We start from the raw sequence: 16,376 nt of genomic DNA, 5'->3' as shown, positions 1-16,376 counted from the left end.
TCAAATATGTTAAAACAACGACTTCTAAGGACACAGTTTAGGTGCCTTAGGTTTAGTTCCTTTTGTTATTATTTCCCACCAAGAGCTTATAAGCAGCCCAAAAGTTGTTCTATTCAATTGAGGCAGCTCAGGACCTATGGCACCAGTACCTCCTTCTGCCACTTTGTCTTTCTTGCTACTCTACTAACTGAGTGGGACCTAGGAGGAAGCTATTTGATACGGGAAAGTGTATGGGCTCTGGAGTTAGATGAACCTTATGTTCAAATCTTGCCTCTAACGCTACTTCTATGACCTTGTTTGGTTGTTTTCAATCGTGTCAGTCGAGTTTTCTTGGCAAAGATATCGAAGTGGTTTTCCATTTCCTTCTCCAGTTCATTTTACAGATGAGGAAACTGAGGCAAACAGGGTGAAGCAACTTGCCCAGGGTCACACAGCTAGTAAGTGTCTAAGGCCAGATTTGAACTCAAGAAGATGAGTTTTCCTGATTCCTGGCCCAGAACTCTATCCACTGATCTACCTAGCTGCCCCTACTGTTTATATGACGTTAGATAATAATAATAATAATAAGTAGCATTTATATAATCCCTTAAGATTTACAAGGTGCTTCTTTATATATGTCATCTCATTTGATCCTCACAACAACCCTTGGCAATAGGTACCAGTACTATTATTTTCTACATTTTGCAGATAAGGGAATGGAGGCTGTGACTTTGAATTCTGAGTCTCCTATGAATTTTTGGGGTGGTCTTGGACAAGTGGCTTCACATCTCTGTCCTTCTTTTCAGTTGCAAAATGGGGCCAGAGAGGCAATCCAGTCTTCCAGCAGAATCAGGGATAAGGGTGGTGATGCACTAAGAGAGCTTATTGCAAATTTGAAATGCTAAGGATGTTAGCAGACTGCAGGATTCTCTCCCCCTCCACACGTACACTCCAAGTTTTATTTTCCAAAGGAGGTGGAATGTACTAACCTGTAGGGGTTAAGTACGTGCTCCTACGGGTAGTGGTTAGGTACATTCCAATTCTGCTCCTGCTTGGTAGAGTGACCTCAGAATAGATACTTAAGTGTTTCTGGGAATGTGTTTTAGTCTGTTAAGCAGGCTAAGCAGACTTCCTATCTCCCTGATTTGTAAGCATGCTCTTAGTGGGATTCACAACTAATCTGACATTTGATATCTTTATTACACTGATGAAAACATGTTGCAAAACTTAAGCAGAGGTATGTTAATGCTTCTATTTTCAAAGTTCAGTCAAGCGGTTCTGAAATAATGCTTTCTCCCTCCTTTCCTGCTTTATTCATCTTTTCTTTCTTAGTAGATAGTGATTGATAATAATCCCATTTTGCAAATACAATAAAATCATATTGAAATATACACACAGCTCTGAATTTATTAGCCCAGCATTTCTATATAGGTCTGGCATACAATTACTGCCCCAGTTGAAAAGAGTACCCAAAGACCCCAGCTTCTGGGATAAGAACTCACTGTTTGACAAAAACTGCTGGGAAAACTGGAAAATGATACAGCAGAAACAGGGCATAGACCAACATCTGACACCATATGCCAGAATAAAGTCCAAATGGGTACATGATCTAGGTATACAGGCTGATACTATAAACAAATTAGGGGAGCAAGGAACAGTTTATCTGTCAGATTTATGGAGAATGGAGGAACTTATGACCAAACAAGAGACAGAGAACATTATGAAATGCAAAATTGATAATTTTGATTACATTAAATTGAAAAGTTTTTGCACAAACAAAGCCAATGCAACCAAGATTGGGAGGGAAGCAGAAAACTGGGAAAGAATTTTTGCAACTAGTGTCTTTGATAAAAGCCTTATTTCTAAACTATATGGAGAACTGAGTCAAATTTACAAGAATACAAGTCATTCCCCACTTGATAAATGGTCGAAGAATACAAACAGGCAGTTTTCAGAGTAAGAAATTAAAGCTATCTATAGTCATATGAAAAAATGCTCTAAATCCCAGCCGAGTAGAGCCCAAGGATCTCTAGCTATCATAGCTGTAGATCTGGAAGAGACTTCTGGATGTCCAGTCTCCCCATTTTACAGATGAGAAACTGAGGCTCAGCAGGTAAAGTAATATGGAATGGAGGCAGAATTTCAACCTGAATCCTCCCATTCTGTGATTCGATGCTTTTCCACAGATTCCAGAGTTCTCAGACTCTAGAGCTAGTCTTTCCCACTATACCAGGCGTCAGAAGGCACTGTCTACTCCGTCTCACCACAATCTGGAATTGACAGTGCTCTGCAGTCCATGCCTTTACCATCCCACCTTCCCTCGTAACAACAGGGTGGGGGTGGGGATGGGGGAGGGAGGAAGGGAGGACTTTTATTACTGTGCTTCGTCACAAGCTTCTCAGCCTTCATCCCTTCTCCCTCCCTTTCAGGCTCCTCATCGCAGCTCCTCCCTCCCCAACCCCGCCCCACCCCAGATATCCATCCCCATCCAGCTCTATGCCCCATGACCACCTCACTCCCTCCTCAGTCCCTGCTCCTTACTCCCACCCCCCGACTCCAAGCTATTTTTCAGCTTTTAACCTACTCTTAGATCCTCATTCTCAACTCCTGAATCCCTATCCATCACTAGCTCTCTCCTCCGTCAAATCATAGCTCCTACTGACCTATAGAGAAATGTGGAGGTGATGGGGTAACTCCTCAAGGGCAGGGACTGTCTTGCTTTTCTTTGTATCCTCAGTGCTTCGTGCAGTATCTGGGCACATAGTAGGCAGTTTATTAACTATCACTGCTGTTTGGGGCTCAGAATATATTTTCCCAGAAAAAAGTCTATAGTACTATTAGTGCAATATATTTCCAATGTGTAGCAATTTAGGTTTCTGTGGCCTAGCCTGAGAGCCTAATTATCATTCATACCATCATCTATTATTATTATTATCACTTATTTATAAGATTTGTAATTTCTTCAGTGTAGGTAATTCTCCATTGATGTAAGTCACTACCCCTTCATGTCCTCAGTAAAATGTGGCCTTTAGGACTTGCTGTGGTCAAAATAATACTCCATTCAGTTCAGTCAACATATATATTAAGCACATATGAGGCACCGTGCCAGGTGCCATGAAAGAAAAGTCACTGCCCTCGAGGAGTTTACATTCTTTTGAGAGGCTATCACATGGGCACTGATAAATAAAAGCAATTTGGAGAGGGAGAGAGAGCAATAACAATTCAAAGAGGGGCTAGAGGAGCTAGCAACTAAAACTGGAAACAGTGAAACCAAGTGAAGGTTATTTCAATGATGATATTAATATTAAGAAAAATAAATTCTTATTAATATTTAAATTTTTAAATTTTTAATTTAATTTTTAATTTTAAAATGAATATGTAAAATTTTTAAAATTTAAAATATTTAAAATTAAAATTCTTATGAATATTTAAAATTTTCACCGCCCTTTAATGTTTGCCAAGCACTGTATATATATTATCACACTTATACTCGATAGCCCTGTGAGCTACCACAACTTCTATTATACCCATTTCACAGGTGAGGTTTGCAGAAGTGACTCATCTGTGGTGGTCATACAACCAGCAAATGTTAGAGGCAGGATTGTAATCCAGGTCTCCTTGAATTCCATGAGCACTATTTTCTCAATTCTGCCATATTGATTCATCAAATATTGATCACCTCAGGGCCAGTCTTATGGTTATAAATCCCTCTGCCGTCAGCTAGACTGGTCCATGGACAGCGGATCATTGCTGTGTCTGCACTCAGTGCCTTCCAGCTTGGGAGACCCTGTCAGAGTCAGAGTTCCAACTGTACCAGAAGTGTAAGGTCGTTACCATTATTATTAATGGTGGTGGTAATGATAGTAATAATACAGAGCATTTTATACAACAAAGAGCTTTTATATATGTGATCTTATTTAGTTCTTCCAATAACAGATGCTATGAGGTAGCCAATACAAATCTCAGTGTCCTTCCCAATCCAGATGAGGAACTGAATCTTAGGTTAAAGATCTTGCCCAAGGTCATATACCCTGGACAGGTAGCAGAGCCAGGATTCAAACCCAGATTTTGATTCCAAATCCGATGGGTTTTTTTTCTTTCTCATCGCACCATAATATCTCTTGGGAATTGCCCTAATTGTATTAAAAAAGCAAAATTATGACCACATTGCTCTCAGCAAACATCTATTAAGTGTCTACTATGTGCAGGGCATTATGCATTTGGTGCCAGAAAGGGGTCAGATCGAAATTTATTAGGTCATTTGGTAGAGGAGAATGAACTGAAAAGGAGGTGGAGCTCCCTCTCCTCTACCAAATGACCTAATAAATTTCTTTCTAACACTGTTTCAGATTTCAGGGTTTGTTCCCGTGGACAACACTGGTCTTATGGATCTTACAATCTCGTAAATACAACATATACATAAGTAACTCTAATACAAAATGGAACATGAGTGCGTGAGAGGCATAAACAGGGTTATATGAGGACTAAGGAGGACAAGATCATTTTCAATTGGCAAGAACTGTAGGATGCTGCCTTTGAACTGGATCTTGAAAGATGGATAGAATTTCATGGGGCAGAGAAGGGGGCAACAGAGAGGATGAAGGAAGCCGTCCAAGAATGGGGAACAAAATGAGCAGACACAGAAGTATAGAAAGGTTGGCACACTATAGCCCTCCCACAGTCCTGTTTTATATGGCCCCAGCTAAGAATGGTTTTTACATTTTACACTGTACATTTTTAAATAAAATTTTATCATATTTTAAAAGGTAAAAGCCATTCTTAGCTGGGGCTGTACAAAATTGGGAGGAGGCTAGACATGGCCCTTGGGCAGCGGTTTGCTGACTTCTGCCAAAGAGTATTACAGATGACCCTGTGTCTTGGAGCGTAAGTGAAGGGAAAACGGTGACTTATGGCTTAAAGGGACTAGTAAAGCACCGGCCCTGGAGTCAGGAGGACCTGAGTTCAAGTCACACTTACTAGCAGTGTGACCTTGGGCAAGTCACTTAACCCCAGTTGTCCTGCCTTCCCCCCTCAACAAAAAAAGATTAATAAATAAATAAGTAAAGGCTAAGAGGGAATGGTAATACCTACGGGAGTAGACCTTGAATGCCAGATGAAGAAATTTGGAGAGTAGTCCGAAGGCAATAAGAAGTTACTAAAGGTTTTGAATAGAGTAAGGAAGTTCATCCTGGTGCAAAATTGAAGGTTAATCCAGCAGTAGTGTAAAACGCCACATTAGGGCTGCCCCTTCCCTCTCCGAGTCAGTGATTTGGTGGAGAAGAAGGCTGACAGTGGGACAGAGAGCTAGATAAGGGTTGAGAGATAGAGACTGAAGAACTGAGACTAAGTACTAAAACTGAAACAAAGTTTGGGGGCAGGGAATGAGGAAGATGAGCAAGGGGGATGGCAGAGACAGCTAAGTGTTGGTGAAGGGCTGGACTTTTGGTGAAGCCTGAGGGCTGGGGCAGTGGAGGGGGGGGGCGGGGTGGGAATGAAGAGAGAAAGTGAGAAGGTAGCATATAATTATGACCTTTCTTAGATATTGAGAATAGTTGAGAAGATGTACATCTTATCTTGCAGAGGTGGGAGACTTTGGGTGTGAAATTTCATATTTCACATGGTATATGGTCTATATCAGGGCTGTCCAACCTTAGGTTTTTATTGAAACAATAGACAATGTATTTTGATTTGCCATTTTAGTGAGAGCTCTGCGGTAGCTCAGCTTCGGTTACTAAAGCATTTGTGTAAATTTCTATGCTTGTAGGCCGGCTGCATAAATCACACTGCCCACAGGCCGCAAGTGGGCCACATTTTGGACAGCCCTGGTGTATATATTTATTGGTTTTACTAAATTGCTTTTATTTTTTCTTTTAAAATATTTGTTTGAAGCAAAGTCTTAGCTCACTAGGGAGGGGAGGGAAGAGGATGTATTTGAAAATGAATATGATATTAAAACCAAAAGGCATTAATTTTTTAAAAAAAATAATCAATAAGGGCTTTCACTCTCCTTCTCACCCTCTTAATATTGCTGAGCCAGAGTCTTGAAGCTAGAAGACCAGTTAGGAAGCTATTTTAATAATGCAATTAGACAGTAATGAATGTCAACACTAGAGTGTTCATGGTGGGTATGGAGGGGAAGGGATGGAGACAAGAGGTGTTATAAAGTATGAATCAATGAGATTTGGCAAATGATTGTAGGGAGAGGTATGTAATACATAGGAACCAAAGATACCACCACAAAGCTATTCTTAGGGTCCCTTTAAGCAGAATGAGTATTTCAAGGATTCCTCTGCCAAGGCTAAATGTCACTGTTGATTTCCTTTGTATTTAGAATACCAGGAACACTGGTTTTACTTTGAAGCCAAGTGGCAGTTCTATTTGGAGGAGAGAAAAATTGCTGAAGACCAAGATAGTAAAGCCACTTTTCCTGATCATTATGATGCAGAGGAGAGAGACAAGGTAAGCTTGATGATTTTCCTTCAGAAAAACCTCAGAATATTAACTGTCTTCATAGCATTCCACAGGGGTTTCCTGAAGGCTCACCTTACAGTTTTCAGGGAGTAGATTGTTAGCCTGGGTAAAAGATTCAAGGATGAGAATACTAGCTATTTGTACTTTTTTTAAAAAAAACCCTTTAGGAAGTCATATTTTTTAAATACACACTTGCAGTCGACTAAGTGTTTTTTTTTTCCTGCTCATGGTTTTCACATAATTTTATTCAATATGAGTTATTTCCAAAACAAAACTGGAATATTCCTAGATATACAAACTCTAAGTGTGGTTGTACTATCCATGGTCTTGGAATATACGGCAGAATTCTCAGGGATCCTAGCTACTTCCTTCCTTCCTGCCTTCCTTCCTGCCTTCCTTCCTTCCTTCCTTCCTTCCTTCCTTCCTTCCTTCCTTTCTTCTCTCTCTCTCTCTCTCTCTCTCTCTCTCTCTCTCTCTCTCAATCTGAACAATGACTACAGGTTTAGATTGCTCCATTAGTCATCAGGAAAACGATAAATTTCGGGGTGTGAACATCGCACCACACTGCTAAGTCAAGATGCCTGAATTTTAGTCCTGGCTTCTCCCAGCACCCTCCTCTTTTACCTTTTCTGCCCTTTGGTGAGAGCCATAACTCCAGCCTGGAGGATGAGTGCTTTGCCCCAGGGTACTAAATTTAGCGGTGCTGATAATATTTGCGGTCCTTCAACTGTGCAGAGACAAGAGAATTTAGCACCTACTTAGTAAGGATAATTAGGTAAAATAGGAAGCTACGAGGTGACAGGCTGGGGAGAGCTCCTTCCTACGCTGCCCTAATCAACAGTACTATCTCTTGACTGAGGTCTTGTTTCCTACTACTTTCCCCAAAACACAATTATTGGTATTTACCTGAGGTGAAAAAATTCTCAAATACAGCTATGGCCTTGAGGCTTCCATCTGTTTGTTGGCGATATTACCTCTATCTACCACATAAGAAGTACTATGAGGATAAAAAGATGGTATACCCGATTTGGGGAGAATTAAGAATTCTTTGGAATATAGGTATCAAATTAGGAGTGGCTATTAATGTGAAAGGCAGTATGGCGCAGTGGTATAGAGGATAGAGGATTGGCCTCAAAGCCAGAATGCCCTGGGTCTAAGTTCTGTCTCTGACACTTATTGGCTTTGTGACCTTGGGAAAGTCACTTAACTTTTCAGTGCTCTGAGCAGCTCCCTAAATTGCAGAGAAGGTTCCATTTTGTTGACAGAGGGAATTTCCTTGCTAGGAATTCCTTATTATCAGTGAAAATGCTGGTCCAGTTCTTTTCCCTATTAAAATCACAGCTTGGTTTAGGAGATAAGATAGCACTGCTATGACGGCATTTCATGAAGGCCACAATGAAATCAAATCAGTTTTGTTATTTATTAAAAAGTGATGTCATCATCAACCTTTTTTTTACTGGTCTAGCTGTCCTCAACTCTTCAAATGCTGATCGTGAGCCAAACACTATGGATAGACCTAGCTAAGACTTTCTATGTACCCAAGTTCACATTTGGAGCTAAAACAACAGCAACAACCTAGAATAAAACTGTTAAACCTTTTCAGCGATTTCCTAAATCTCAAATAACTGACCTTGGTCATTTCATCAGACTTACAGAAAATGGAGTTCAGAAGGTCGAGGTGGAAGAAGGGGCCATGATGCACCAATGATTGCATATGATGCTCTTCTGGGAGCAGGGGACAACTGGACAGAGCTCTGCAACAGGGCCATGTTTCACGGAGGTCAGTTTCTCCTTCTTTACTTTTGGGGGTTTTAGTGTCTCGTGACATTCTGTGATTTCAGAATGACCAGTGCCTCTTTCCAAAGTCTCCCTCCAGCAGGAATACACACACATGCATGCACCCTCCTACATATATTCACACATGTACACGTATATACACACATACATATACACATGTATATATTCAACATACACATATACATGCATATACATATATAACTATTTCTTTTTTAAGTTTTAAAAAATTTTATTGATGTAATTTTTTTATGTTACAGACATGTACAGATTACTATCATCTCCTAAGAGGTCGTAAAATAAAACAGTTTGATTAAAGCTAATAATACAATGAACTCATCTGAAAGTTCATGTGACGTGTCACAGCTGTAATATCCATACCCCTCTTTTTTAATATAACAGGTATCTATTTTATTTCCATCCCATCTCTCACTTTGTTAAAAAAAAAAAAGAAAAGTAAAACAAATTTCTTGTAACAAATATGCATAGTTGAGCAAAACAAGTTTCCTGAATGGCTGTACATTACACCACACCACACACACACACACACACACACACACACACACACACATACACACACATCAAGACATTACCCTTGTGATGTCATTGGTGCTCTTTGAGAATGAAGGACCAACAATGTGTGTGTGTGTGTGTGTGTGTGTGTGTGTGTGTGTGTGTGTGTAAGAGAGAGAGCCTTATCTGGCGCCCTTAATCCGTCACCTCTGTTTAAAGGACAGTGTATTTCGCTGTTGGTCCTCTAGACCCCTGAATGGTCGCTGGGTGGCTCACAGGTCTCACAGCTTTCAAAGTTGTGGTCGCTGTCGTTGCTGTTCTGTACCGTTGTTAGTGTATAAATTAGCAGATAGGCGCTATAGTGAATAGAGAACTAGGCCTGGAGTTGAGAAAACCTGAGTTCAAATTGAGCCTCAAACACTTACTAGTCATCATAATAGCACCTACCTCCCAAGGCCTTTGTGAGGATCAGGTAAGAATATTTGTAAACGTTCTCAGCAAAGTGCCTGCGTACAAAGTACCTGTAATGCCTCTCTCCCTCCTAGTTCTGCCCATTTCATTCTTCATCACCTTATGAAAGTCCTCAAGATTGTTCATTTTTATAATATTGATGTTATGTTATAAATTACACAAAGATAATATGTTATTATAGTAGCTGAATATATTATGTGGGTTTTTGATCAATCATTTCAGTTGTTTCCAATGCTCTATGATCCTGTTCTGGGGTGTTCTTGGCAGAGATACTGGAGGGGTTTGCCATTTCATTCTCCAGCTCATTTTACAGATGAGGAAACTGAGGCAAACAGGGTAAAGTGACTTGCCCAGGGTCACACCTAGTGTCTGAGGCTGGATCTGAACTCAGGAGATGAATCTGACTCCAGGCCCAGTGTTCTATCCACTGCGCCACTTGGCTCCCCCAGAATATATTATATCCTCCCATTAAAACCCAGTCCTCTTCATAACTTTATTAGCCTGCCCAATGGTCTTATGTGCAAGCATGAGAGCATCCAAGACTAATAGTGCTTGTGCTTAGAGAGGAACAGACGGTCCCTCCATTGTCTAGAAAAGCCTCACAGAACACAGCTCACAGAAGGATACAACTGGAACGACTGAAATCCCCCCAAATGAGGGAATGACCAAGTAAACCATGGTGTTTTAACACGCCGGGATGCTAAGGAGTTCTTTGAGAGAATGAGGGCATGGTTGCTATCCAAACACAGATGTGTAGATATGAAATCATGCTAAGTGGGAAACTGAGAACATGCGTGTTAGACAGAGGGCACAGGAGGGGGAGCAGGAGCTTTTCCAACAGGTTCATTCTTGATCTGGGCAGACAGGAAGACAGGAACGGAGTCATAATAAGGGGTTAAATACGCTTACTTTATTCTAGTCTTCTCAAAGGGGTTGCTAATAAGGGGAGCACAACTCCTACAGGTCCCCTAAGTCTCGATGGGGGATGGTTGAGGCAAGCATACAGAGTCTCCACTTACTGACCAGTGCCCACATGATATATAGGGTAACAAACAAAGAAGGCAATTTGCCAGCAATAGCCTCCCAAGTTTACATTATCTCATTGCTATATCTCACTGCACAGTCGCAGTGGGTATTTACCAGCTGAACTCAAATGTTTACATTATTTTAAGATTGTAATTTAAGATTGTAATATGATGCACAAGCGTGGTGGAGATGTTTACAAGCCATGAGACTGGGAACCAGAGATTGCTACGGCCATGGATCCTGGGAACTAGTATCTACGATCCTGGGAACTATTATCTAAAAAAGAATAACAAAATCCACCTTACATACACTAACACCCACCTTACACTACATGCAAAAATATGGGCATGCTGACTATAACTAGAGCAAATTGTGTGTCTAATTGTAGTGTTAAGTCGCACATTTCCCAAAATAAGCAGACAGTTTGGAATAAAGTAAATAATTACATCCCACTCCTTATTCTTTATTATTGTTATTGTTGGTTTTAAACACTTAGAGACACCAGTGGACCCCAGTTTTCTTATGCAGCCTCATACTGACCTCTTCTCCCCAGTTCAAGTGGGAGAAAAAAATCAAATGTATTGTGTTGGAGCAGGTGGGAATTCTTCATGAGTGCTGGCCCAGAACTAAGGCAGGATTTATTCAGCTGGGTTGACTAGGCCTTTATCTCAGCTTCTGCAGGGTCAACTATTGTGCTATTACTTGACTTTAGTCTCTACATGTGGTGTGCATATGTAGGGAAGAGGTTGTATTATGACCTTTGAATTTCCTTCTATAATTCAAAGATGCTCTGATTCTCTGAAGTTAGACAAATTTGTTTTACTTAATGTTTTAACCAACACAGGGTGCAGTCAATATTATATCATGCTTCCCTTAGGGGAAGAGGAAAATTATGGCAGGCCTCCCCTTTAACATTATGCTTTAGACATCTGGTCTATTGCCCTATAACAGGGAAGGATCAGATGAAGAAGTGTGTAGCACAAAATGATAGGTAAAAATAGAATAAAATTGTAGTGCAGAAAATCTCTAGGGCAGCTAGGTGCCACAGTGGATAGCATGCTGAGCTTGGAGTCAGAAAGACTCACCTTCCTGAGTGCAAATCTGGCCTCAGACACTTACCAGCTGTGTGACCCTGGGCAAGTCACTTAACCCTGTTTGCCTCAGATCCTCATCTATAAAATGAGCTGGAGAAGGAAATGGCAAACCCCTCCAGTATCTTTGCCAAGAAAACCTCAGATGGGGTCCTGATGAGGTAGACATGACTAACCACCCAAACAGCAACGGCATAGAATCTCTGTCTGAGACCTGGATTAGAATCCTAGCTATAAGGTGAAGTTACAAAATGCTTCATCATTAAGAGTTTTTAAGCTGCTTGATAGAGGCGGGTTGTCAGGACTTTTTTGAAAGAGGGGAGGAGAAAAGAGGACAAGAGAAAGGAGAAGGAGGAAGAAAGGGGAAAGGAGGAGTTCTATGAAGAGTTATGGCCAACCCAAGTGTTGGAAGGGGTCAGTAAATCAAAAGGGCTGACCTTTATATATCACTTTACAATTTGCAAACATCCCTGTGAATTATATACTATTATTAGTCTGTTTTAAAGATGAGGAAAATGAGGTTCAGAGAGGTTAAATTATTTGTCCAGGACCTCACAACTAGTAAGTGTCAGGAGCAGGAGTTAACCCCTTGTCTTCCTGATCACAGTTCTAACACTCTCCCCACTATGACCATTTGCCATATATCAATAAGCAGGTGAAAGGAGCTATGGCGAGCAGAGTGAGGACAGATGGATGAAGTGTAGGAAGGAGACTGGGGCAAGGGGAAAATGTGATCAGGAAAAATTAGTCACAGAGGAATTATTTTGTAAGAAAATTGAAAGAGAGGAAGCTGAGGTGGTGAACGATTTTGAGATTGGAGGGTATTTTTATAGGAATAGAAAAAGTGGATAATCTCAGTAGGTATGTCTCCCTAGTTATCCAGCAGAGAAATTTAGCTGGAGAACAGAAGGAGCCTGCAGTGGTTCAAGTGGAGGATGATCAGAAGGAGGTGTTGACAGTAGTCAGAGGAGATGGAAAGGGAAAAGAGATACGGGAATGAGAGGCTAAATTTGGCACATTCCCAAATATGGCAAAAATTGCCAGATGGCATCCAAAGGAGCTTGGAGAGCCTGAAAGAAGACTTTATTTTCAAGAAGGAAACACAATACAATCGCTGGTTTAACTCAGCCTGCTCCCACACCTCTAATATTACTCTTAGGGCAAATGTGTTGGTGCGCCATCACACACCTGCTGTAACAGGACCCACCCACTCACAGTGATTCCTTTAACAAGACACTCCACAGTTTAAGATCAAAATATAAATGAAAATTTCCCTTGAAGAAGAAATGCACCGCCTTCAAGATACACTAAACTGTCAAAGATTGTTAGCAGACCCTGAAGTCCGAAGGACCTGAGATCAAATCTGCCCTCCAACACTTACTAGCTGTGTGACCCTGGGCAAGTCACTTAACCCTATTGCCTTTTTCTCCCCCACAAAAAAAAAATTGTGGTTAAAAAAATTTGTTAGCAGATCCGATATGGGGAGCATGTATTGATGAGGTGAGGGCACTGGGCATCTGAAGGTGAATAGGGTAGGGCTAGAAAAAGGGTGGCTAAACATTGCCTATTTCTCAATCCTGGCAAAGGACCGCCCTGTGGTGTAAATCTATTTGGTAATCTACCAAGCCGAGAGGAACCCATATCAAAGGCTTCAAGTTGGGAGATCCTTTCCATTGCAAGTTAGTCTTTCCTGATACCCCCAGTGGCTAATTTGTGGTTCAGACATTCTGTTGTATCCAGCTCTTCTTTAACCCAAGGACCATACTCTCCATGGGGTTTTCTTGGCAAAGATATGGGAGTGGTTTGCCATATCCCTCTTCAATGGATAAAGGCAAACAGAGCTTAAGTGACTTGCCCAGGGCCACACAGCTACCAAGTGTCCGAGGTCAGATTTGAACTCAGGCCTTCCTGACTCGAGGCCTAATGCTCTATCCACTGAGCTACCTAGCTGCCCTGCAGTGGGTAATGTCTTCCCTTAAAATTTATATTTATTTATTTTGTTTATACCTATCTGGGCACATTTGGTCTTCCTCAAGAGGCAGAGACTCTCTCATTTTAGCCTATATATTCTCTCCACCTAATACAGTAACCGACACATAGTAAGTGCTTAACAAATGTTTGTTGAGTAATTGATTGCCAGATCTGTTTCCTGGGATTCTCTACGGCTAAACACTCTCTTGTTTCCTGTTTCAGGTGAGAGTGCAGCTACTGGGTCTATTGCCGGATGTATATACGGCCTGCTCTACGGCCTGAACAATATTCCCAAAGGCTTGTACCAGGACCTGGAACACAGAGAGAAGCTTGAGAATTTGGGCGAAGCACTTTACCGCATATCCACAGAAGAAAAGTAAAGCAGTTTCTGCCACTTTCCCCTTCTGTAGAGACTTACCAAGTCCTATGGGTAACCCCTTAGTTTTCACAGTGCAGGCTAAATGAGCTTTTTATTTACATAATAGTGTATGTGTGCAGTTTTCAACTAGCAAAGAGGTCCACTCATAATTGGCCACAGGCAAGCACGACCCCACAGCCCAATTTCAAGGATTTTCCAACATCCTAATTGCTGTGTGAAATACATTTTTGTCCTGTGAGAATATTCTTCTTTTAAATTAGCTGATCCAAACCCATTTTATTGTGGCAATTATACATAATTTGCCCCCACTCCAGCCTCCAAAGAAACCAATCATCTCCCGGACAACTGTGTATTTTACTCGTACTGCAAAACTAATGCTCTCTGCTCTGTTATTTTGACAAAGCTAACGTCAATGGCTATCCTCAGAAATGTCTCCTGTAGATTGTAAATTTCTTCCATCACCACCATTGGCTTTGCCCATTTAGATTTGCCTTTTTATGAATTGCACACAAGCAAATTGAATGCTCTCCAAAGATTTATTGATAAAATATCAATTCCTTCTTGGTGTGATGATGCTTCTGTGTTATTGCTGGAGATGTTTCTATGATGGGGGAAAAAATTTCGTAATTTTGTGCACTCAGGATGCAGCCAAATGACACTGTGTTTAACATTTCCAGCCTGTGTTTTTAATCACACTAGATCTTCTAGAACAAACTCTTTTTTAAGCAACTTCCCAAGCAAACTAAGAAATAAACGGCTCTCGTGTTGCTCACAAACATCATTCTCTTCTTCCTTGGTCTGGGCTTGTCACGTGTGATGAGGTCAGCATGACAATCTGCAGTCTAGGCCTTCTGCAGCTTTCCCTGTTCAGGCTCACTGATCCGGAAGTTATCTCTTCCCCGTGACTGAGATTTCTCTTTCTGAGAGACCCAAAAAAGAAAGCAGTTGCTCCCTCGTTAAAAATAACTGCGCTCTGGACAACTTAAAAGGAAAAAAAAGTAGCATCTGGTGTGAATAAAACAAGCAAAAGACAGTTTCGTGTTTAACGCTACACATGCTTTGGCACCCCTTTCCCTTTGCAGCTTGGCTAGATACTTCCTTGTTCCTTTTCATGTACTCTGTGTATGCATTTGAAAGGCCTTGCCCCACAGAATATGGTCCACAGGACATTCCATGGAATGGAAACCTAGAGCTGTGATGTGTGTATACAGCTCAGGCTAGTACCTCTCCCGCTAACATATGGAAGGAGCAGAACATGCTGGTTAATCCATTCATTGAGCACCCAAGGTACTCTTGGGATGATTCCTACTTCCAAACAGCTTCCAGTCTAACACCACAAGTTAATCATACATAGATGCTAAATATCTCTGTGTATACGATTGTTTTCTTGGGAGAAGAAGTGCCCTTTACTCATATTTTTTCCCTTTGGGTTTTGTTTTGTATCAGTAGACACCATTTGTATCATGGAGGGGGTCAAAATCACCTGTAGAAATGTGGGAGTCAAAAGCTGCAGCTAACTGAGCGTCCTGACATTTGAGTTCAAGCAATCAATTGTATTTTAAATCAGGGGTTCTTTTTAAGCAATTTTGCATTATGAACCCTTTTGGTAGCCTGGTGACACCTATGGGCCCCTTTTCAGAATATTTTTAAAAGCACAAATTATATGGGGCTGCCAAAGAAAACCACTTTGAAATACAGTTATAAAAGTATTTTTAAAACAACTTTGCAGACCCAGGTTATGAGTCACTGCTTGAGATCATTCAAACTCACTGCTTTTTCTTTTATCTCCTAAGTTTCTTACTTCATTATGCATGAGTAACCATGAGGTTAATTTCAAATGGGAAGCCAAAAATGGCTTGAGGTATATGGAGTGGGAACAGGAATTTGTGGGTTGTGCTACTTTTCCTTTTTCAGGGAAAAGATAATGTCTGCTGAAGTCTTCAAACCATTGAACCAAAGGGGTTTTGCATTTTATGCTTTCAAATAATTGGCAATAATGTTCCCAAATACTGGCATGGCTTTACAGTCAAGAGAATTCAGGAGAAAAAAGCTTTAGTATTATCGATAATGACAAAAGAGAAACTAGGGTTAATATACTGTACTTACTTTGAGTAAAAACTTCATCAAAAATACCTTTTACCAGAAGCGTAATTAAGTTAGGTTAAATAGAAATGTCCGAGAAGCAACATAATATAATGAATAGAGAGCTGACCTCGGAGTCAAGAGGATCTCAGTTCTGACACATGTTGGCTCTGTGACCCTAGGCAGTTCTCTTAACCTGTAAGTGTCCAAAGCAGCTCTCTAAGATTAAAAGACCTAGGCATGTTGCCTATCAGCATCCATGGGAGAAGCTTCTGTCCTGGGAGTTCCATACATATATCCTGATTATAAATTTTGGAGAAGGTGCCAATCTGCACTGGTAAAGGAAGTTCTTTGCTGGGAGTTCCTTAGTCTATGAAATCACAAGTACAGGACAAAAAAAATAAAATAAGGAGAAACATATTCTAGATTTATAAAATGTATTTTTGCTCAGGATTTGAAAATGATATATTTGATCATCTGGTGCTAGCTAAATAGATTTTTTTCTTTATGCAATTATGTGATGCAAAGATAGGCCTTAAGCAAATGGAAATCAGCTGAACTAAAATTGCCATTAGCAATTGGCTTTCAATTTTGGACAC

At 40.7% G+C, this 16,376-nt stretch overlaps 1 protein-coding gene across 1 annotated transcript in view; it reads left to right on the top strand.

Moving 5' to 3' along the window:
* Positions 1–14,473, top strand: part of ADPRHL1 (ADP-ribosylhydrolase like 1) — a 56,413-nt gene extending 41,940 nt beyond the window's left edge. The window contains exons 5-7 of the mRNA XM_036756442.1: positions 6,311–6,438; positions 8,098–8,230; positions 13,539–14,473. Of these exons, the coding sequence (XP_036612337.1) occupies positions 6,311–6,438; positions 8,098–8,230; positions 13,539–13,696 (419 nt within the window). The 3' untranslated portion in view covers positions 13,697–14,473. The remainder of the gene's footprint in view (positions 1–6,310; positions 6,439–8,097; positions 8,231–13,538) is intronic.
* The last annotated feature ends 1,903 nt before the right edge of the window (positions 14,474–16,376 follow it).

The sequence above is a fragment of the Trichosurus vulpecula genome, chromosome 4 (assembly GCF_011100635.1).
Source record: "Trichosurus vulpecula isolate mTriVul1 chromosome 4, mTriVul1.pri, whole genome shotgun sequence".
In the NCBI taxonomy this organism is placed as follows: Eukaryota; Metazoa; Chordata; class Mammalia; order Diprotodontia; family Phalangeridae; genus Trichosurus; species Trichosurus vulpecula.
The sequence above is the reverse complement of the archived record's forward strand: the minus strand, read 5'-3'. Positions and strand labels throughout refer to the sequence as shown.